The 23,969-nt window shown below is 45.7% G+C and overlaps 1 protein-coding gene across 1 annotated transcript in view; it reads right to left on the bottom strand.

The window, feature by feature from the left end:
* LOC144685704 (E3 ubiquitin/ISG15 ligase TRIM25-like) overlaps window positions 1–22,357 on the bottom strand; it is a 56,023-nt gene extending 33,666 nt beyond the window's left edge. Inside the window, exons 1-5 of the mRNA XM_078550503.1 lie at window positions 21,740–22,357; window positions 11,490–11,585; window positions 10,214–10,444; window positions 9,404–9,426; window positions 2,278–2,411 (exon numbers count right to left, since the gene is read on the bottom strand). Of these exons, the coding sequence (XP_078406629.1) occupies window positions 2,278–2,411; window positions 9,404–9,426; window positions 10,214–10,444; window positions 11,490–11,585; window positions 21,740–22,327 (1,072 nt within the window). The 5' untranslated portion in view covers window positions 22,328–22,357. The remainder of the gene's footprint in view (window positions 1–2,277; window positions 2,412–9,403; window positions 9,427–10,213; window positions 10,445–11,489; window positions 11,586–21,739) is intronic.
* Window positions 22,358–23,969: the final 1,612 nt, after the last annotated feature.

The raw sequence follows: 23,969 nt of genomic DNA, 5'->3' as shown, positions 1-23,969 counted from the left end.
CAGATACTGAAGCAGTCCATGTCCAAATGCAGCAAGACCTGGACAATATCCAGGCTCGGGCTGACAAGTGGCAAGTAACATTCACGCCACACAAGTGCCAGGCAATGGCCATCACCAACAAGGGTGAATCTAACCACAACCCCTTGACATTCAATGGCATTATCAACACTGAATCTTGCGCTATCCACATCCTGGGGTTACTGGTGACCATAAACTGAACTGGACTAACCATATAAATACTGTGGCTACAAGAGCAGGTCAGAGGCTAGGAATCGTGCAACAAATAACTCACCTCCTGACTCCCCAAAGCCTGTCCACCATCTACAAGGCACAAGTCAGGAGTGTGATGGAACTTGCTTGGATGAGTCCAGCTCCCACTACACTGAAGAAACTTGACACAGTCCAGGACAAAGCAGCCTGCATGATTGGCATCACATCTACAAACATTCACTCTCTCCACCATCGATGCACAGTGGCAACAGTGTGCACCATCTACAAGATGCACTGCAAGAATTCACCAAGGCTCCTTAGACAGCACCTTCCAAACCCACGACCACTATGACCTAGAAGGACATGGGCAGCAGATAGATGGGAACACCACCACCTGGAAGTTCCCCTCCAAACCACTAACCACCCTGACTTGGAAATATATTGCCGTTCCTTCGCTGGGTCAAAATCCTGGAACTCCCTCACTAACAGCACTGTGCATGTACCTACACCAAGTGAACTGCAGTGGTTAAGAAGGCAGCTCACCACCACCTTGTCAAGGGCAATTAGGGATAGGCATTAAATGCTGGCCCAGCCAGCGAAGCCCACATCCCGTGAATGTATAATAAAAAAAAATGTCAGGCTGTTACTTCACTAGTCTGTGAGACAGCCCACAGATGGTCATGAGGAGGACTTAGCAGGGTCGACAGGACTGTGTTTGCCTTTGTTGTTTCCAGTGCTTAGGTCTCTGCCGGGTGGTCTGTCCATTTTCATTCCTTTTGGACTTTTTATAACTGAGTGGCTTACTAGACCATTTCAGGGTCAACCATATTGGCATTGCTGTGGGTCTGGGAGACACCTGTAGGCCAGACCAGGTAAGGATGGCAGATTTCTTTCCCCAAAGGGCAATAGTGAATCAGATGGGTTTTTACAACAATCAACAATGGTTTCATGGTCATCATTAGACTTTTAATTTCATATGTGGCAGGATTCAAACCCAGGTTCTCAGAGCATTACCCTTGGTCTCTGGATTACTAGTCCAGTGACAACACTACTCCATTACCTCACCATTAAAGTGGGGCAAAGAGATGGAGTTAGGTCACAGATCAGCCAAGACCTCATTGGTGGAACAGGTTTGAGGGGTTAAGTGGCCTCCCCCTGTTGCAGTGCCCCTCCTGTACATTAAACTGTTACATGCTATTCACTCTGAATTCACCAATTACATCCACTCAGGCCCTGGATTTGAGACTCAAATCAATAGAGAGCTGTGAGGAGTAAACAAGAGCGAGAATCTCGAATGCCTCATTGAAGAAATATCACTGAGAAAGAAAGGGTTAAATAGAAACACAAAGGATTAATAGAAAAACGAGAGCGTTAAATATAAATTACAATCATTGTGATCCCATTTAAGAATATAAACATACCTTGAGATATTCCAACTTTCCTGCTGATCCCAGTCGATGGCTGGAGAATGTTCCCTGCAACAGTGGCTGCCCCAGAGGAGCTGTCTGGGGTTGGGGTTACATTTGATGGGTCCCTGTATTTGGTGGAAGCTGGTACTGTAAACAAAGCACACAGTGATTGGGAATTGTGACACAGCGAGGTCCAACCTCCTTCATATTACTCAATGTGGGTTATATATTCCATCCTTATATATTCTACATTACAACAGTCACTGCACTTCAAAAATAGGGCTTCAATGGCTGGAAAGTACTTTGGGAAATCCTGAGCTTGTGCAAGTTGTTCTAAAAATGCAAGTCTTCCTTAATTTACTTTACTCTTTAAACAATTTGACAGCCCTGTGAAGGATGGTGCCTCTTTAAGAGACACTCTGATTGACAGTGTATAACCCCACCCCTACCTGACCCATGCTGGTTGAAGCTCAGGCCCATCACAGTGGGGAATGTTTAAAACAGGTGTCACTGGAGACAGAGGATTAATCTCCGACTCCTGATCCACACACACACACGGAGCTGATATTAAAGTTCAGGGATATTCCCATCTGTCTGAGCACAACTAACTCAACCTGCTCTCAGTCCCTTATATTGGAGAAAAGCTGCATGTTCTTACTGATGATTCCCAATATGTCTGAGTGGTACACTTCCCATCCATTGAGACTCTTCAGGATAAGTTGAGATACATTGGACAGGTTCAGGGTGAGTGCTGGAACATCTGGCTCTGTGACTCTCAGAGTCTCAGTCACTCTGTAATGAAAGAGGAGAGAATATTTTTATCAGAAGGGACATTTCAGATCAGAAACCCAAAAGGGAATAAATGATCAGCGCAAAAACCTGCACCCCTTCTAATGCTCAGACTGACACCCCACGGCAATGCCCCCATCCTGAAAATGGCAGAATCCCAGGATTTACAGTCCTCCTGCATTTACACATACTGTGAGATCCTGATTTGCTGCCACTTCAGCTCAGTTTGTGATTGTCAAATCCATCTGTGTTCAGTGCAGTTTCTCTGTACTGGAGCCTCATCTTTCCATCATTAACAATGATTATTTTCCTGAGGGTCTCCAGTCTGTGCTCCCCTTTCTCTGCAGGAACACACTCACCGCAATCATGTGAAGTGAGGAGAAGGAACAGTGTCCCAGGGACCTGCGATCAGTGAGATTCCCTCACAGACGTCTCCATTTTAACTCCCAATGATAATGACAGGATTGTGGGTTAAAGCATTGGGACTGAGCCAGCTGACCCCATTGCCATCCATTTAAATTTTCACAAACACAAATCAGACCATTGACAAAGCTCCTGTGAAAAACAGTTGGTGTCTAATTAACATTGAAAAGTTACTGCCTGATGATATAATTGGGGCGATGACTGAAACGTTACTGTAGGTTACGCAGAAGCACGCACTGTCACCTGCCAAGCAGCACATCAGAGTTTGGAGGAACTGACTGGCCAAGGTCAGTTTTAAATAACTGCTCCTTTTAGCACTCCTTGCTGGCCAGGAGTAGCAAAAGACCTGACCCTCAGTTTTCACAAGGAAACCTTGAGCATCCCCCACCCCCAGTTGTTCAGCTTTGTTATTCCCCAGTCCCCTCTCCCAACGGGATCTTGGAGCTCCTGGTTCCTTCTCTAAGTGACCCTGGCTAAGTCCTCCTGCCACTTGTTTTGCTCAAGTTCGCCAGCCAGGCCAATCATTGGCTATTGGGCGGGAGTCTGAAGAAGATTATTTAAATTAGGCTCTGCTATTAGGATCAACAGGCCTCCAAGTCCCCAGTCTTCCTGGGAGCTTCCCACATTAATAACTTCTCCTGCACCCTCCCCATCTTCCCGTTAATGTCGGGGTCAGAGTGCCCAATCATACTGACATTACTGGGAAATCTCAATACCTACTCATTTCTCTGTTAGATAGAATGAGTCAATCACAACTCTGACACTGGGACCTGACCCTCTCCTCATTTCTCCATGGGCTGGTTGATAGGTCAAACCAATCACATAACTTACTGACCCAATGGAATAGAGTCTTTAAGAAGCATTGGTTAGATACAGCTCACTGCAGCTTTCTCTCTCTCTCACTTTCCTGCCCAACAGGTTCCTGAGAAGGGCTGGACTCAGAAATTTACAGCACAGAAGAGACCATTCAGCCCATCGTGTCCATACTGGCTGACAAGTAGCCATCCAGCCTAATCTCACTTTCCAGCTCTTAGTCTGTAGCCTGGCTGGTAGGTTCCAGCATTCGAGTGCATATCCATATAAACGTATACCTTCTTGACCACTGTATTCACCTGTCCAGCCACCTTCAGGAATCCGAGGTCTCTCTGTTCCTTTGCACTTTTCAGTATCTTACCATTTATTGTGTATTCCCTTGCCTCTTCACCTTCCCCAAATGCATTATCTCATACTCTCTGGATTGAACTCCATTTACCACTGTTCCGCCCATCTGACTAGACCATTGATATCTTCCTGCAGTCTACAGCTTTTCTCTTCATTATCAAGCCACAAGGCCAGTTTTTCTAAGGTCTGCAAACTTTATAATCATACCCCTATTTTCAAGTCCAAATCATTGATATATACTACAAAAAGCATGGGACTCAGTACTGGAAACAGCCTTCTAGTCACAAAAATACTTATTGACCAATATCTTGTGCTTTCTGCCTTTCAGCCAATTTTGGATTCAACTTCCCACTTTGCCTTGGATCCCATGGGCTCTTACTTTTATGACCAATCTACCAATGAGACCTTAACAAACACCTTGTAAAAATCCATATAAACTACATCATGTACACTACCCTCATTAACCAACCTCGTTACCTCCTCAAAAAATTCAATCACATTAGTAAGACAAGACCTTTCCTTAACAGATTCATGTTTACTGTCTTTGATTAATCCGCATCTTTCTAAATGAGTAATTATCCTGTCTCTCAAAATTCTATCCAATAATTTCCCACTACTAAGGTTCGGCTAACAGGCCTGAAATTACTCAGTCTATCCCTTTCTTTCTTTAAAACAACATTAGCTGTCAGATTACAATGGAGGCTGGGTCATTGAATATATTCAAGGCTGAGTTAGACAGATTTTTGATCGACAAGGGAGTCAAGGGTTTTGGGGGACAGACAGGAATTAAGACCACAATCAGATCACCCATGATCTTATTGTATAGCAGAGCATGCTTGGGGGCGCTGAATGGCCTATTCTTGCTCCTTTTCCTTATGTCCCCCAGTCCTCTGGCACCACGTGTCTAGCTAGAGCAGATTGGCAAAGGTGGTCAGAACTTCCGCTGTTTCATCTCATGCTTCTCTTAAAGGCGCAGAATATATTTCGTCTTGGCCATGGAATTTATCCACATTTAAAGATGTTAATCTCCTTAATACTTTCTCTCTCACTATGTTAATTTCATCCAACATTTCATTTCATGTGGCATAGTGGTAATATCACTGGACTTGTAATCCAGAGACCCAGGCTAATGCTCTGGGGGCATGGGTTCCAATCCCATCATGGCAGTTGGTGGAATTTAAATTCAATTAATAAATCTGGAATATAAACCTAGTCTCAGTAATGGTGACCATGAAACTATCATTGATTGCTGTAAACATCCTTTAGGGAAGGGAATCTGCCAACCTTACCTGGTTTGGCCTACATGTGACTCCAGTAATGTGATTGATTCTTAATTGCCCTCTGAAATGACCTAGCAAGGTCAGTTCAAGGATAATCAGGGTGGACAACAAATGCTGGTCTTACCAGTGATGCCCACATCCCATGGAAGAATAAAGAAACTCCTCCTCTTTGATTGCAATGTCTGTATCATCCCTCTCTTTTGTGAAAACAGACTTAAAGTATTCATTAAGAACCATTCCAATGTCCTCCACACAGATTACCCTCGTAGTCTCTAGTGGGCCCTGCTCTTTCTTCAGTTATCCTCTTGTTTTTTATGTATTTATAAAAAAAGGAGTTTCCTTTATTTTACTTGCCAGTATTTTATCATGCTCCCACTTTGCATAATTTTCTTTTTAATTTCACTCCTACACATTTTTCTACTTCTCTAGGTTTTCAGCAGTATTGAGTCCTGGGTATCTGTCATAATTTTTTAAAAATTCATTCAAGGGATGTAGGTTTCACTGGCTAGGCCAGCATTTATTGCCCATCCCTAGTTGCCCTTGAGAAGGTGGTGGTGGTGAGCTGCCTTTTTGAACCGCTGCAGTCAATGTGGTATAGGTACACCCACAGTGCTGTTAGAAAGGGAGTTCCAGGATTTTGACCCAGCGACAGTGAAGGAACGGTGATATATTTCCAAGTCAGAATGGTGAGTGACTTGGAGGGAACTTCGAGGTGGTGGTATTCCCATGTATCTGCTGCCCTCGTCCTTCCAGATGGTAGTGGTCATGGGTTTGGAAGGTGCTGTCTAAGGAACTTTGGTGATTTCCTGCAGTGCATCTTGTAGATGGTACACATTGTGCCCCTGTGCGTTGGTGGTGGAGGGAGTGAATGTTTGTTAATGTGGTGCCAATCAAGCAGGCTGCTTTATCCTGGATGGTGTCAAGCTTCTTGAATGTTGTGAGAGCTGCACTCATCCAGGCAAGTGGGGAGTATTCTTTCCTTATTTTCCTTATCCTCTTCTTTAAGCCCCATGATATCCAGGGGGAGGTTCTGGATTTGTTAGTCTGACCCTTTTTTTAAGGGAACATACTTTCTCTGAACCTACACAATCTCTTCCTTGAATGTCTCCCACTGATCTAGCTCTGATTTACCTTGAAATTTGCTTCTAAACACTGATGGAACTGCCCCTGTCACTGCCATTTCTCACAGGTTGCTTGAGCCAATAAACCCTCAAACCACAGTTAAACATCACGCAAAATTCCCATCATTGGGAAGCACCTGAGGAAGGCAAATGGTGTTAGTCTTTATTGCAAAGATGATGAGTCAAGAAGAAAAGGACGTAAGAAATAGGAACAGGAGTAGGCCATTCATCCCCTCAAGCCTGCTCTACCATTCAATACAATCATGGTTGATCTGATCTTGGCCTCAACTCCACTTTCCTGCCCATCCCCAATAACTCCTGAATCCCCTATAGTTTTAGAATCTAAATCAGCCTTGATTATATTCAATGAACCAGCCTCTCCAGGGAAGAGATTTACAAAGATTCACAAGCCTGTGACAGAAGAAATTCCTCCTCAACTCTGACCTAAATGGGAGACCCCTTATTTTGAAACTGTGTCCTCAAGTTCTAGATCCTGCACAAGTCAAAAGATCTCAGCTTCTTTCTGGTCAAGCCCCCTCAGGATCTTATATGTTTCAATAAGATTATATCTCAATCTTCTAAATGCCAATGAATATTGCAGAACCTGCTGAACCTTCATCCCAGGAATCAACTAGTGACCCTTCTCTGAACTGCTTCCAATGCAGTATATCCCTCCTAAATAAGGAGATCAAAACTGTACACCGTACTCTAGCTATGGTCTTAGCTATGGTCTCACCAATACCCTGTACAGTTGTAGCGAAACTTCACTACTTTTATATTCCATCACTGCTTGAGGCCAACGTTCCATTTTCCCTCTTAATCACTTGCTGTACCTGCATACTAACTTTTTGTCTTTCATGTATGAGGATATTCAGATTTCTCTGTACCACAGCATTCTGCAGTCCCTCTATTTAAATAATACTGTTTTTCTATTCATGTGACTGAAGTGGACAGCCTCACATTCTCCAACATTATATTCCATCTGCCAAATTTTTGCCCCCTCAGTGAACCTATCTATATCCCTTTGCTGACTCTTGGACCTGAATCTTAATGCAACCAGTGACATTCCAATATCATGGTAAAAAGTGGTTCTGGAGGCAGCACTCGCTCTCAGTGGGACCATCTCAGCAATTTTACTACAGGCGGCCTTCTAATTAGCCACCTGTGGGACTGCCAGCCAAACAGAGAGCCAGAAGCTCTCAAGCCTCTGCAGCTCCACTGAGAGAGATGGTCACTGCTAAGGAACACAGGAGACCTGGGGAGCTGGGCCAGGAAAACTTAAAAACAATTAAAGATCAGGGGGCCGAGGAGATTGTTGGGGCCACAAGGGCTGTGTCCACTCACCATGGCCCATCTTTGTGCCATTTAGTCCCAGGTTCCCTGGGTTGCTGTAGGGAGCCACCTCCATTCAGCTGGAGGTCTCCCCATGCAGCAAAATCTTGACGACGCCAAAAAATGGCCTCCTAATTGGAATGGGTGGCCTCGCCCCAGTGGTGGGACCGTGTCAGGGAGCCTGTGATTTTACCGTCCCCTCCCTCCCCACCTCCCAGCTGTCAGTAAAATCCTGGCCGTTGTGTCCTCCTCACAACTTGCTTCCCTAACTATCATTGTATCATCAACAAATTTTTCTATAATACACTCGGTCCCATCATCCAAGTCATTAATATAGATTGTAAATAGTTGAGGCCCCAGCATTGATCCCTGTGGCATCTCAATAGTTACAGTTTGCCAACCTGAAAATGACCCATTTACCTCTATTCTCTGTTTTCTGTTAGATAGCCAAACCTCTGTCCATGCTAATATACTAACCTCTAACACCATGAGCTCTGATCTTGTCTAGTAACCTTTTATGGCAGCTTATCAAATGCCTTCTGGAATTTCAATATATCTATTGGTTTCCCTTTATCCACCCTGCTCATTACATCCTTGAAATTCAAGAATAGGGATGTCTTACTCAACTGTACAAGGATTTGGGGGGGCCCTACCTGGAGTACTGTGAACAGTTTTGGTCTGCATACCTAAGGAAGGATATACTTACCTTTGAAGGGGTGCAATGAAGATTCACTAAATTGATTCCTGAGAGAACATGACTGTCCTAAGAGGAGAGATTATGTAGAATGACCCTACACTCTGCAGTTCAGAGGATATGAAAGACATTTCATTGAAAACATAGAAGATTCTGAGAGACTTTGACGGGGAAGATGCTGAGAAGCTGCTTCCCCTGGTAGGACACCCTAGAATATGCGGTGATCGACTCGGGATCAGGGGTCGGCCATTTAACAGAGAAATGAGGAGCAAATTCTTTACTCAGAGGGTTTAATCTGATTTCATGACAATAATTGAGGGATAAACATTGGCCAGGACACTGGGGAAAACTCCCCTGCTCTTCTTAGAAACAGCAACATGGAATCTCTTACATCTACCTGAAAGGACAGACAGGCATCCGTTTCACCTCTCATCTGAACCTCAGCATCCCCGAAAGCACAGCACTCCCTCAGTACTGCAGTGGGACCCTAATCCACAACCTTCTGATTCAGAACTGAGAATGCAACCAACTGAGCCACAGCTGACACTCATCGTACAGAGCCTGGGTCAACTTCAGACAGTGGCCAGCGAGAGGAAGGAAGTCAGTGGCTACAGAATTGAATTTTTGGCTGGTATTGAAGGTAATGGCTTTGACCTTTCCAATATTTAACTGGAAAAAATTTCAGTTCATCCAATACTGGATATTGAACAAGCAGTGAAACAAATCAGAGGCAATGGAGGGATGGAGAGAGGTGGTGGTGAGTAGAGCTGGGTGTCGTCAGTGTACATATAGTGTACACATCCCACAGGCTGCCTGAGCCAATAACCCTTCAAACCACAGTTAAACATCGCTAAATATTCCCACCGTTTGAAAGCACCTTATCTGGGAAGGTTTCCAAGCTGTGATTTTACTTTCACTCTTCTCCCAGATACCGGGGAATGTTCTCAATTAGCAGCGGGTACTTTATGACCGAGAGGAACTTACCTGGAAAGGAGCTGCTTCGAGTTCTGTGAATAAAGAGAGGAGATCAAATCAGTCAATGAACAAGCCAACTCCCAATGGAACCAAACAGTGAATTTGGGACTGAGAGGAAAGAGTTCCGTGTGTAACAGTAGCTGGGGCCATTCACAGGAATGGGGAATAATCTCACATTTCACTGCACTCCATCCTGGGGCATCACCTACACCCTGAGGGCAGGGCTGAGGGGGCAGCACCAACACTCTGAGGGCAGGGCTGAGGGGGCAGCACCAACACTCCGAGGGCAGGGCTGAGGGGGCAGCACCAACACTCCGAGGGCAGGGCTGAGGGGGCAGCACCAACACTCCGAGGGCAGGGCTGAGGGGGAGGTGTTGGCATAGTGGCATTGTCACGAGACTAGTAATCCAGAGACCCAGGGTAATTCTCGGGACCTGGGTGAAATTTGAATTCAATAAAATCTGGAATTAAAAGTCTGATGATGACCACAAAACCATTGTCAATTATTGTAAAAACCCACCTGGTTCACTAATGTCCTTTAGGGAAGGTCTGGCCGACATGTGAATCCAGGCCCACAGCAATGTGGTCTTTAATGTCCCATGACCAAGGGCAATTAGGGATGGGCAATAAATGCTGACCTAGCCAGTGATGTCCATGTCCCATAATTGAATAAAAAAAAGCTCCAACACTCCAAGGGCAGGTCTGAGGGGGCAGCAATTCTGGGAACCATCGACAATCTTCAAACAATTCAGTCCTCACACCAGCCTCACAGAAACACCGCATTCCCCAGCTGTGGCACTGTTTATATTGAAGATGTACCTGAATAAAGGAGAAAGGTTCCCTCTGTACCAGAGTCTGGGTTTCTCCATTTATAAATGTAATCTGTTCCATCCTCTTGTTTAATGCTTCGGAATAGCTTCTAATCTGTTTCAGAGCTCGGAGCCCCTCCTCATTGATCAGTTTCAATGTGGATTCTTCATCTTCTTTCAGCTTTCTCCTCCATTCAGAGAAGCTCTTCGATAACTTTCCTTTCAGCTCATTGATTCGTGTCTGAAACCCAAACCAACTCTCATTACAAACGGCCCTTCCACACAGCTGTTACCCTGAGCACACGGCACTTACCTGGGATGGGACAGTTTGTTTAGATCACCAACCGTTAAAGATAGACAAACAGTGGGGGGTGTCTCCTGGGAGAGAAAACAGAATTTAACCAGTGTTACCTGGAGTTTAAAAGAAAGAGCACTGTATTTAGACTGGGTATGGCCACCTGGTCCATCCACACCTGGAGTGTTGGCTCCAGTTTTGGTGCCCACACCTAGTGAAGGAGATTCAGATTCTGGAGAGGACGGTGACCAAAATGACACAGAGTCTGATGGATTTTAGCTCAGAGGATCAGCTCCAAGAGGCTGAGTGATTTAGAGAAAGGCAGGCTGAGAGGGACATGATGGAGGTTTTTAAAATGATGGAGGGATTATTGGACTCACTTGTTGGATGAGGTACTTGAGATGGATCAGGATAGTGAGACTAGAGAGTCTGTGTATAAAATCCATAGACACAGAGTTAGGTTAGACACCAGAGTCCTCAATCTCTGGAACAGACTTCCTGAACATTGGTGGGTATGGAGTCACTACCACCCTTTAAAAGGGAGCTGGAGAGGAATTTCCCCCAGTTTGTCCTGAATTGGCTGCAGGGGTTTAATTCTCTCTTCTGTTTGTCTTTCCCAGGTGAGTACATGATTCAGGATGGATCAGTGGCGTGTGTGATTGAACCCTGTCTGCATGGAGCAGGCTCACTGGGACTAATGGGCTTTTCTTCCTCTTCCTTTCTATGTTCATATGATACAGACTTCAGGACAAGTCTTCAACTCTGGCTGTGTCTCTTTCAGTAAATCCAGTGTCCAAATGATGGAATAATATTCCCTGGAAGGTGCAGATAGAATTAAGCAGCTCCCCCTTAAATCAAACACATGGGAACTCAGTGTAATCAGTGACTCAACCCAACAGAACCAGTCTGGTTTGGAAGGCTTGTTTCTGATGTGCTCATTGACTCAGTGAGGAGAGAAACCCTTTCAAAATCCAGTTCCACTTTTCCCTACCTTTATTTCAGTTTCTGATTTCTCCAAGTCTCGCTGTTTGCTGGAACAATTCTGCTGGACTTCCCGAAGCTTCTTGATTTCTCTCTCCAATTCTTCCTGTAAAAACATATCATAAGTGTTTAAAATAACAGCCATTTAAAATACCACTTGTTTTACAGAATAAAACTCCACCCTTCTTCATTGGATTCATCTCCCAGGACTCCCATCACTCCCCCCTGAGCAACAATGTCTGTCACCAGACAATCAGTGGCCCCATGGTTTAGCAATACATCCCTGCAGGTTCTCCTCCGGGACAGGAGAAGTGCTCTTCCCAAATGATGGCAACAGGGGACCCTCCCGTCAGACCAAGGAGGCCTCGATGGAGATTGTAGTGGTGGTGAGCAGCTGTGGGGTCCATAATCACTCCTGGGTCCAGAGCCACAAATGGATCAATGATCTCCTCTGATCTGGCAGGATAAGTGGCTCGGTGGCTTTGCATCAATGGGGCAATGAGGGCATCAAGCAATCTGTGTGAGTGGAGAGCGAGTCTCAATGGAGAATGTGTGCTCTGCTTCATTGTGCTTGAGGCCAGAACATGTGACAGTTTGGCTTGGTGAATAAGTGCTGTAAGTGGATGCAGAACGTGATTGGATACCACTTAAAAGTGACGGGCCAGTACATGGCATGGAGTGCATGTAGACAAGATGGCAAGGTGCCCAGTGAGATAACTCTCCCCTTTGTCAATACAGGAGAGGCCAAGGTAGGTGGAGGTGTGCCAGAGATGAAGCTCCTGACACAACTGAGAAGGAGACTGTGAAGCTTGCCAGGGAGCAGGGTGGCCGTGCCATTGCAGACAGTGAGGCAGGAGTGGCAAGGCAGCAGAGTGAAAATGCCTCCAACCTGGTGTCGAGACATGGGCACACAGGAGATGTGTAGAACTGTGATATGCTCATAGAATGTGTTGAACCTTAAGGTCTTTCCTTGTGTTCTCCACTGCAAGTCATTGCAATCTGGAGCCTAGCCCACAGCCCCTAGCCTTCAGGAAAGACTCCACCTCTGAAGAACAAGAACAACAACAAGATCCAGAGGATGCACTCTCCAACAGCGCAGTGGTAGTCAAATTGTTTATAATGGGGGTGGGTTTAGAGTCAGTGACACAATTTGGTGAGCACATGACGCACAAGTTGCAGCAGCTGAGGGAGGCTGTGACAGTCGAAGTCAAAGATACAAAGATACAAAGAAAAGTACAGCACAGGAACAGGCCCTTCGGCCCTCCAAGCCTGCGCCGCTCATATTGCCCGTCAAACTAAAACATTTTGCACTTCTGGGGTCCGTATCCCTCTATTCCCATCCTATTCATGTATTTGTCAAGCTGCCTCTTAAACACCACTATCGTACCTGCTTCCACCACCTCCTCTAGCAGCGAATTCCAGACACTCACGACCCTCTGCGTAAAAAACTTGCCCCGTACATCTCCTCTAAAGTTTTCTCCTCTCACCTTAAATCTATGTCCCCTAGTAATTGACTCTTCCACCCAGGGAAAAAGCTTCTATCTACTCTGTCCATGCCACTCATAATTTTGTAAACTTCTATCAAGTCACCCCTCAATCTCCGTCGCTCTAGTGAGAACAATCCGAATTTCTCCAACCTCTCCTCATAGCTTATAACCTCCAGACCAGGCAGCATCCTGGTAAACCTCCTCTGCACCCTCTCCAACGCCTCCATATCCTTCTGGTAATGTGGTGACCAGAATTGCATGCAATACTCCAAGTGTGGCCTAACCAAGGTTCTATACAGCTGCAGCATGACTTCCCAGCTTTTATACTCAATACCCCTGCCGATGAAGGCAAGCATGCCATATGCCTTCCTGACTACCTTGTCCACCTGCTTTGCCACTTTCAGTGACCTGTGGACCTGTACACCAAGATCCCTCTGCCCGTCAATGCACTTAAGGGTTCTGCCATTTACTATATAATTCCTACTTGAATTAGACCTTCCAAAATGCATTACCTCGCATTTGTCCGGATTAAACTCCATCTGCCATCTCTGATGTTGGAAGGACTGTCGGGGAACAAGTCCATGCTGAGTCCCAGGCTGATGATTGGCCTTAGGTCTTGGCCACAAGAAGCCTGCTGGAGACACAGGGACAGGTAGAGAATGTCCGGCGGAGATGACAGTCTATGTGCAGCCTTGTGTGGGTGGTGGAGGAGTCCATCCAAGGCAAGAGTTCTGTCATGCCTCTGGGAGGTGACCACATGGCTTCATCTATGGAGGATGGTGACTGTCACGGAGAGGACAGCCAGGTCCAGCAGAACTCAAATGCGCTCTTACCTGCATTCCATCACTCTGCCCCTGGGCTCTCTACAGTAGTTGTTAGGGGAGAGGGGAATGGGACACCTGGACCTCCCTCCAGGTGCCCTTCTGCTCAGTGAGACAGGAAGGTGCCATCACGCACTTAGAGGGAGAAGAGTTTGTGTCAGCCTCCTGAGGTGTTCTATCAGGAACTCCCTTGTGTGGCCACACCTCATTCTCCCTGCCAGTGACCCCAGTGCCTCTAGTTGGTGAGGCCGAGGAATGTGACCTTAAACACGCGTGGGAGATCCCAGACTTTTGACTGCTCTCCAAGCTTTCCTGATCCACCCGCAACAATGCCCGCCACTGGTGAGATGGGAAAATCCTGGCAGAGGTTGACACTGGCAGCCCTGGCATGTCTCTCTCTGTTCCTGGCATCTTGGAAGTGTGCCGTGACATTACTGTGCTCTTTCTCAGATCCATCACCTTCATGCTTATCTGATGAGTGCATCTCCTCCATGTCTTCACTTGCCAAACCCTCTCCTTGTTACAATGCAACATTGTTTAATGCATAGCAGACCACGATAACCCTTTGGCGCGTACTGTCGTGCTCCACCAGACTGGTCCAGACAGCGGAAGCACATTTTGAGCAAGCCAAAGGTCTGCTCCATGATAGCCCCGATTGAACCATCAGCTTCATTGTTCCGCTCCTCCTTGTGGCTGTGGGGTGACGCACTGGTTTCATGAGCTACATCCTCAGGGAAAGCCTTTATCACCCAGGATCCAACCTTGCACTTGGGCAGGGGCTTTGAATAGCTCTGGGACCTGATAATAAGATGTAGGAGTCATGGGAACTCGCAGGGAATTGAGCATAGACCTGCAGGATATTTTTCTGTGTTTGCAGATATTTGAATGTTAAGATCATGAAACTCCTTGTGATTTACATGTGCAGCTGGCAATGCCCAGGGAGCTCTTATAGCCATGAGTGCATTCAATGACCCTTGCACCTGATTGAAACCACACAACAGCCCTGAAGCTCATTGCTCTTGCGGCCTGGCTATTAATATCTGTAGTGAACTTGGTCTGGGTGTTGCAGTCTGAGAAATGTCACACATGTCCCCTGTGGACACCAGGAATGATCAGAGGGGATGGAAATTCAACACCATGGACACCTTGAAGGCAACCAGCATTGGGGTCCCTCTCATTCCATGGAGCTGTTGGTCTTGTTGAGGGAGTGCACAGAGGTCAGTGACTGCCTCCCTGGATAGTCTCAGATGTCTCTGACATTGCCTCACAGACATTTGACGATAGTTTGTGTCCATTCTGAACATGCACCGGTGTGCCAATGCCTGATGACGAAGCTGGCATCCCTGGTTTCTTGCCTCCTGACAAGCCTCACCCTCTGGTGAAGCATCTTGATTGGCTTGTGGCTTCTGTTCTTGTTTGGCCACAACCCTCCTATGGCAAATCCTCTCTCCTCTGCCTGAGGTTGTAAAACTACTGAGTGTATGAGACCCATTGTGAATCCAGAAAGTGAATTGCATAAAGAAAGCAGGCAAAGATATTAGCAGCTCTGTGTATATGACCTTTATTCCCCCTTAACAGTTGCAGCTGACCAATAGGAATGCCTGAGACACCCAGGAGCCACACCGAGGACTCTTCAATCCCCCAATATCCTCCTCCCACATGAATCTGGTCTCCGCTAGCTTAACCCCTATTCACTGAGATATCCACAGACACTCCAACTGTGACCCTGGAGCTCTCAACCATCCACTTCCACCCTCTCTTTCTCACTCTCGAGCTTCCGCTTAATGCCCTCACCCATTGCCTTTCAACAATCACCCTTCAGCCTCCCACCATCAACCAGTCACAATGACACTCGACCTTCCTTCTTCCATCTTCGACCCACCTCCCTTCCCCCGCTCACCCCCACCCTGCCTGCTGTCACCCTAGAAGTCTCTCTCTATCACCCTTGACCTGCCCTCAGAAGCTCTCGATTTGACCTCAGTCAGCCTTGACCTGCCCTCCATTAAGCTGGACCTGCCCTCCATCAAGCTTGATCTCCCCTCTGTGAATGTAGATCTTCCCCGTGTGGTACAGCTGCTTCCTTTGGACACACAAGACCCAACGTTGGTCAGGACTGACCCTGCTCTTTCAGCTCTGGTGAACCAGACGCCCTGACCCCCACAACACCCATCATTGTGCCTGACCATGCACCATTATGACCCCATCTCCCCTTCCAGGTATGCAAAGCTTCTCCTCTGTGCCACTGCGCTAACCACAGACAACAGCTCAGCTCAAATCGGAACATCGGCTGGTGCAGGAGACACGAGATTTCCATGCCCGGCTGACTTATTCTCAAAAATGTTTGGCTTTAATCAGTATTCATGTGATGCAAATGTATGGAGAAGAGATGGCCACCACTGGACAGCGAATGCCAGTGAAACGCTGCCGACTTAATTAAAGAAGTTCAACCCAACTCAGGAAACCGGTTCCCTTCAGTCCTGACCTCTCAAACCCCAACACCCCCCAATCCCTCTCGCCCAGCTCCCCCCCCCTTGTTGGGGTCTGCCAACTTGGCCCTGGTGAGACCCCCACCACTTAATCAAGTCCCAATCCAGCAAGAGACACCTCCTCATCCTCCCAAGGTATTGAAGACCTGCTGGCCTCTGATAGGCTAGCAGCTGTCAGAGGCATGATTCCCCGTTCTGGAAGGGTTTCCAACCACGCCTCAGCTCACCTAATGGACAGCTGGCTGTTTAATTGATGCACGGCGGCTGAGTATCAACGAGCTCCCTCCTAACTACGGCTCCCCTAAAATCAAGCCCAATAACTCTGTTTCTTTCTCCATAGCCGCTGCCAGACTTGCTGGATATCAAACAAACAGCTTCATAAATCTGAGACAGTGGAGGGAAGGAGAGAGGTGGTGGTGAGGTAGAGCTTGGTGTCCTCAGCATACATGTGTAAACTGATGTCGCTGAGAGCAGCTTGTAGATGAGAATTAGGAGGGAGGAAAGGATAGATCCAGGGGGGATTCCAAAGGTAACAGTGTGGGAATGGGAGGTGAAGCTATTGCAAGAAATTCTTTGGCTATGACTGGATAGGTAAGAGTGGAACCAGGTGAGGCAGTCCCACTCGACAGGGGACACACATTGGAGAGGAATGATTTGGTCAACTGTGTCAAAGGTTGCAGACAGGTCAAGAAGGATGAGGAGCGATAGTGCACCAGGGTTACAGTTACATAGGATGTCATTGTGACTGTTTAGTTGCTGTGGCAGAGGCAGGAACCTGATTGGAGATTGTCAAACATGAAGTTGCAGGAAAGGTGGACAGATTTGGGAGGTGACAACACGGACAAGTGGGGAGGAAAGAGAGGTTATGATGGGCTGGTAGTTTGCAAGGATCGAGGGGTGAGGTTGTGTTTTTTCAGAAGGGGCTGATAACAGCAGATTTGAAAGTGAATGGAATGGTCCTGGCACCGAGAGAAATATTTCCAACACCAGCGAGAATGTGGACCAGGTAGGGAAGTTAGGTGGTCAGTGGTTTGGCAGGAATAAGATCAAAGTAGCAGAATGTGGGCCTCAAGATGAGCACACGAAGGGCATGAGGGGTGATGGGAGAGAAATTATAGAGAGATGAGAGTTCAGGGCTGGAGCAAGGGAGAAAATTGGGGGAGGTCTGGTTTGGTGAACAAGGGAAGGCAGGGAAGCGACAGAGGAAGCTGAATGAATCTCACTCTTAGCACCAAAGAAGTTCAAGGACTTTTCACGCTTGCTAGAAGAACCTAAGAAATAGGAGCACAGTCAGCTATATGATCCCTCAAGTCTGCTCCATCACTCAATAAGATCATGGCTCATCGCAGGAGTCGCCCTAGCGTAGCTTCACTGTATGGGTTCTCAGGTATGTATTTCCGCCCTTAGGTAAGGAGATCAAAACTGTACACAGTACTCCAGATGTGTGCTCAGCAAAGCCGTACATAATTGCAGCAAGATTTCTTTATTCTTATACCCCAGCTCCACTGCAATAATGTTCTATCTATCCAATATCCTCTTTTTGTCTACCCATCCATCCATCTTACCTTATCTATCTAGTTGTTAATTCTTCAATGTTTATATCTATCTATTGCTGTCTGTTTATCTCTCTATTTCCATCTTATCTGTCTGGTCTATTTTATCAATCAATCTTACATGTCAACCTTTATTAACACAATGTACAGATTAGAAGATGACTAAAGATGAGGGAGGCCATTCAGCCTATCTTCTATCATTGAGCACAACCCTACAACACTCACACTGCACCAGTTAATCAGTCCTTAACTGATTCCAGGGATTCTCACTGTCACTGCTCCATTGCAGTGTCTATTCCAATGCTGTTCCTGTGCAAGCAACTTCCTGACATCAATCAGGCTTTTGATAAGGTCCCTCATGGCAGATTGGTCAAGAAAGTAAGAGCCCATGGGATCCAAGGCAAAGTGGCATGTTGGATCCAAAATTGGCTGAGAGGCAGGAAGCAGAGGGTGATGGTAGAGGGATGTTTCTGTGACTGGAAGTCGGTTTCCAGTGGGGTTCCACAGGGCTCGGTAATGGGGCCCTTGCTGTTTGTGATGTACATAAATGATTTGGACTTAAATGTAGGGGGTATGCTCAAGAAGTTTGCGGTTGACACGCAAATTGGTCGGGTGGTAAATAGTGAGGAAGATAGCCGTAAACTGCAGGAGGATATCAATGGACTATTCAGGTGGGCAGAGCAATGGCAAATGGAATTCAACCCGGAAAAGTGTGAGGTAATGCACTTGGGGAGGGCTAACAAGGCAAGGGATTACATTATGAATGTTACGACCCTAGAAAGTACTGAAATCAGGGGGACCTTGGTGTGCGTAACCACAGATCCCTGAAGGTAGCAGGGCAGGTAGAAAAGGTGGTTAAGAATGCTAATGGGATACTTGGCTTTATTAGCTGAGGCATAGAACACAAGAGCAGAGAGGTTATGCTGGAACTGTATAAAACGCTGGTTAGGCCACAACTGGAGTACTGCATGCAGTTCTGGTCACCACATTATAAGAAGGATGTGATTATACTGGAGAGGGTGCAGAAGAGATTTACCAGGATGCTGCCTGGGCTGGAGGGTCTGAGCTATGAGGAAAGATTGGATAGGCTGGGGTTGTTTTCCTTGGAGCAACGAAGGTTGAGAGGGGACTTGATAGAGGTGTATAAGATTATGAGGAGCAAAGATAGGGTGGATATGAAGGCACTTTTTCCATTAGTAGAAGGGTCAATAATCAGGGGGCATAGATTGAAGGTAAGAGGTAGAAGGCTAAGAGGGGAGTTGAGGAGAAATTTTTCCACCCAGAGGGTGGTGGAAGTCTGGAACTCAGTGCCTGAAAAGGTGGTTGAGTTAGAAACTCTCATAACATTTAAGAAGTATTTAGATATTCACTTGTGTTTTCATAGCCTTCAGGGCTATGGGCCAATTGCTGGAAAATGGGACTAATGTAGCCAGATCTTTGTTGACTGGCGCATACACGATGGGCTGAATGGCCTTCTTCTGTGCTTAGACATCTGTGAGTCAGTCCTAAAATAGCCTTTTATTTTTTCACCCTGTGATCCCTTGTCCTTTATTTACATTGTCTGCAGCTACCATTTACTCATTCTTTGTGCAACTCTTGAGCCTAAACCCCATACTTAGACCCCAACTGTTTCCATTTACCATCTGACTGGGTTCATTTTTAGGGCAGCACATCTGCTCCACATCATCCAACTATCTTTCCTTCGCTCTTCAGAGCAGGAATGTGATCACAGAATAGCTGAGCAAAAACAGAGGGCCTCTCATGAGAGAATGAAGCAGGTGAACAGAACAATACAGTCTCTGCAAAGCCAGTACCAGGTAACATCTTAACTGAAAGAAACAGCACCTCTGACAGTGCAGCACTCCCTCAGTACTGCAGGCTAAACTGTCGGGCTACTTTATGTGCTTAAGTCTCTGGAGTGGGTCTTGAGCCCAAAACTTTCTGATTCAAAGGCATTACAGCTACCACTGAGCTATGACTGACTATTTTGAGATAATTATTTAAACTGTTTGAGAAAATGATTGATGATGAACGTGTTTGGCGATTATGACAGTGAAGGAAATGATGATAATTCGAGGCCCAGGGATCATAGTACAGAACAGCAGCTGGGAGAGTAGAGGAGGCAACTCTTCCATTCATTTTTCTACGTCAACTGTCACGGTGGATACAGATGTTGATATGACTGACATCCCCTCCCCCCATAGCATTACAGCTGAAGAGTGGTGCCTGGGAGGAATTACTGAGGTCAGTCTGACCCTGTGGGACACGTCCCTCCCTGAGTCAGGAAAGGGGATGAGATATAAAATGAGATACAGCGGATTAAAAAACACGTCCAGAAAGTATAGAGCGAGAGAGCCAATGTGACTATTGATCTTCAAATACATTAGAGCAATGTAAAAATAGGCTGCGGGGCAAGCTCCGAGCAGCTGCCAGTGATACAGAATCAGAAACATCAAGATACTGTCAGGGTTTTGGATGAGAAAATCATGCAATTGATGATCAGTGAAGAGATAAAGAAGAGCATAAACTACTCCGTTCCTCCTTTATTCTAAACTCACATATACTCACATCTACTTATTTCCCTTTATCCCATTCCGTCTTTATTCTATATAATTACAGCCTCCCATATACCAATGGAAAGGTCAGAGGAGAGTTTTCAGCAGCATTGAGAGAGAAATTAAAAGTAAACATCGGAATTTTAAAGGTAAACTGAAATGAGAGCAAAAGACGATTTATTTTGTTTTCAGTGTATTGTCACTTTAAAAAGACCTGTAATTGTTCAATTTTCAGATGCTCCATTCCCTGTTAGAGCTTGTAGTATTAATCCCTTTTGTAACATGAAGAATGTGACACAAGTTTCAAACCATGTCTCTTTCGCTCCCACCAACTTTCAGCTGTGCTATGAAAATCTTCCACCGAGCTCTGATCTTTGATTGACTGGGACCGTTCCCGGTGTTCCCGGCTCCCGCCTTGTACCGCAGGATTTCCCACCTGGCAGTGCTCAGCCTCTCAATCTGGTCGGCTGCCGTGTGGAAAGCAGAGTAAAAGATTTCTAATGAGGCCCTGATGTTAAATCTGTCTAACGTTTCACATTCCCGGCATTTCCAGACTCCCTGGCTGCTGGCAGTGTTCCCAATCCCTCCCTCTAAATCTTGGGGTTCAGTTTCTGGATCCAGAGCAGAAATATCCCTCTGTGGCTCTCAGTTAGAGACTCTCCCTGCCCTGTGTATGCTGAGTAACCACACACACTGGCTTCTTTTCACAGTCACACACCGTGTGCTTCATTTTCACATGGACTCAGCTCCTCCATTTCCAGAAATCAGTTGAGGGGAAAGGGAGACAAATCAGAAACACCAGAGTTTCTCAAAAAAGAATTCCGTTTGTTGTGAGGAACCGGTTTTCCATCCAGTCCCTGAGCCTCACACCCCCACCGTCCCACAGCTCCCCCCCCGCACCCCAACCCATAGCTCCCTGCTACTCAGATGGCAGACTTCCCCAGCGTTACACAGGTTACATGATCTGCTTCACAGCCCTATGCCATGGAGTGCCAGTTCTCACAGGTGCCCACATAGTGAATTACTGAGCTGTACAACCCAGCTCAGTAATTCACTGTGTGGGCACCTGTGCCCAACTCAGGAAGGGGCTGGGTGTGGGTGAGGGACACAACGTAGGCCACTCACACCCACTACCCCCATCACCCCTTCCCCCGGTGCCCACCCTGTTCTCTCAGGCAGACTGTAAGAGAAAGGGGAAGGAGCAAATATAACAAAGAACAAACTTCCATAAACCAAGACTCAGGGCAACAAGAAAACACTGAGTATCAGCACTGTCTGCAATCAGTTCCAATTAATGTTAGTCATTAACAGGAAAACTCTCCCTCACTATATTTAATATCAGGAATTGTGTCACTCACCTTAATTGCAGCTTGTGCCTCATCCAGGCTTAGCAATGTGTGGGATTTATGTTTCCCTATTATTGCACAGGAAACGCACACACACTCTTCATCATCTTTACAATAGAAGATTAGGGGATCCTTGTGGTCAGGACACTGCCTGCCTGTAAGGTCAGACACAGGTTCAATGAGAGTATGTCCACTGAAAGCCTTGTTCCGTAAATGTGGCTTTAAATGAAGGGAGCAAAGAGATATTTCACATTTCAGACAAGTCTTCACAGCTGGGTTTGGATTACTATCACAGTAATCACACACGACATGACCAGCAGGAGGCTGTGAGTGGTTATATTTTTCCACTATATTACACAGAGTGAAGTTTCTCTCCAGACTGGGTCTGGGATTGAATTTACGGCGACACTGAGGACACTCAAACCTTCCTGGGCCTGCTGTGTGGGCCCAAACTCTCTCAATACATTTCAAACAGAAACTGTGCTGACAGGGCAGAATTACAGGATCCTGGTACACCTGCAGACACACAGCACAGGTTAATTCATCCTCTAAAGCTGCAGGATCCATTGTTACAGCACCTGAAGAGGTTTCATACAGCATCAGAGACACTGTGAAACCAGAGCAGGAAGTAAAATCTTTATAAACACTTGATGCAGGGAATGAGAATGTTAGTTTCGCTTTCATGATTCACTCTGGCTGAAGGTTAACCCTTTACAGGCCTGGAGTAGCAGTTCAGAACCAGTTTCAGAAAAACAAGATTGCATTTTATAACATGGAGTCAGAATACAGCAAGCTGGGCTTAGGAAACACAAGCTGAAAACTAATCAGCTTAGACCAGACCCAAAATAACTTAACAAATATATTAAAACCTATATGAAGATGAAAAATAACCTGGAAGGAGGAAGGAGTTTTCTGGGAAGAATAGAAACAAATGCAGAAAAAGTTAACAGTCATCAGAGGGGCAAAGAGAGATGTAAAAAATAAAGCAGCAGAGGCCCCAAGTCTCAGTAAACTCAACATGAAACATGTATAAACAACAAGTAGCTGCAGCAACAAAGACAAATTAATGATGGAGTACAAACCCAAAACAGGAGAGGAAATCATGATACAAATGTACATTGTTCTGGTCAGACTCACCCTGAGTGCTGTGCGCAGTTTTGTCATAGTAAAAAAGGAACAGGAGGAGGTTATTGAGCCTGTCGAGCCTGTTCCAGCATTCAGATAATAGCTGATCTGTATATTAACTCCATCTGCTCAGGGTCTGGAACACGGTCACCCCCAGCCAGAGCAGTCTCAATAACCATTACCATAACTAGTCTTTACCCATCAACCTATAGTTCAAACTATTTTCTCCTCATAACAACTACTTAGTGATGCTTGCTGTGAGGTTTTAACCTCTCTTTCATTCTAACTTTGGACAAAGGGAGGGGTGAACTGATACAGAATACAGGTGGATAGTGACATTGGAACACCAGTCAACAGCCCCAGATTACTGTATCTGACCCTGCTGGTTCCAATCCAAAAACCATCCCATATTCCAAACTTACCTAACTGAATTTATCACAGTGTTGAACACTGGATCAAGACTGGGCAGGTTATAAACAACCCACTGAACATTCAACCTCTTTGCCTGAGACTCCTCATCAAAGTCAGAAAACCATATAAATACATCTCTGTATCTGACCATATCGAGTATAAATTTTGTTGCTTGAACAGCAAGGATAGGTTTTTGTAAACTCCCATTTAACTTCAAGTTTGATAATCGATCTGGCGCAATGATTTATTGTAATGCTACAACATTAAAAATCAGATAAATACAGGTTGTTATCATCAAAATCTCTTTCCTATGGAACAGGCCGACACTTTTGTCTCCTTCAACTGTTAAGGAATGGATATTGTTACACAAATTCAGGTTACTCCACAGGAGAATAAGGTTTAAATGCATTTATTAGCTTTCAATGGAATTAAATATGAAATTAAAATATTACCAATAATCACAAAATAACTAATAATGATCACAAATAGAGTGTAAATTGACTGATCAAATGATAATTACGTCGATTCAATAACTATTATGAATAATCACATACACAATATATACTCACTCCCTCATTTTCATTTTCAAGATCTATGTTGTTTACAAAATACAAAATCTATGTTTTGTTTACAAAATTATGAGGGGTATAGACAGAGTAAATGCGAGTAGGCTCTTTCCACTTAGATTAGGAGAGATAAACATGAG

The sequence above is a fragment of the Cetorhinus maximus genome, chromosome 10 (assembly GCF_964194155.1).
Source record: "Cetorhinus maximus chromosome 10, sCetMax3.hap1.1, whole genome shotgun sequence".
Lineage (NCBI taxonomy): Eukaryota > Metazoa > Chordata > Chondrichthyes > Lamniformes > Cetorhinidae > Cetorhinus > Cetorhinus maximus.
Note: the sequence above shows the minus strand (reverse complement) of the source record. Positions and strands in the feature narration are given on the sequence as shown.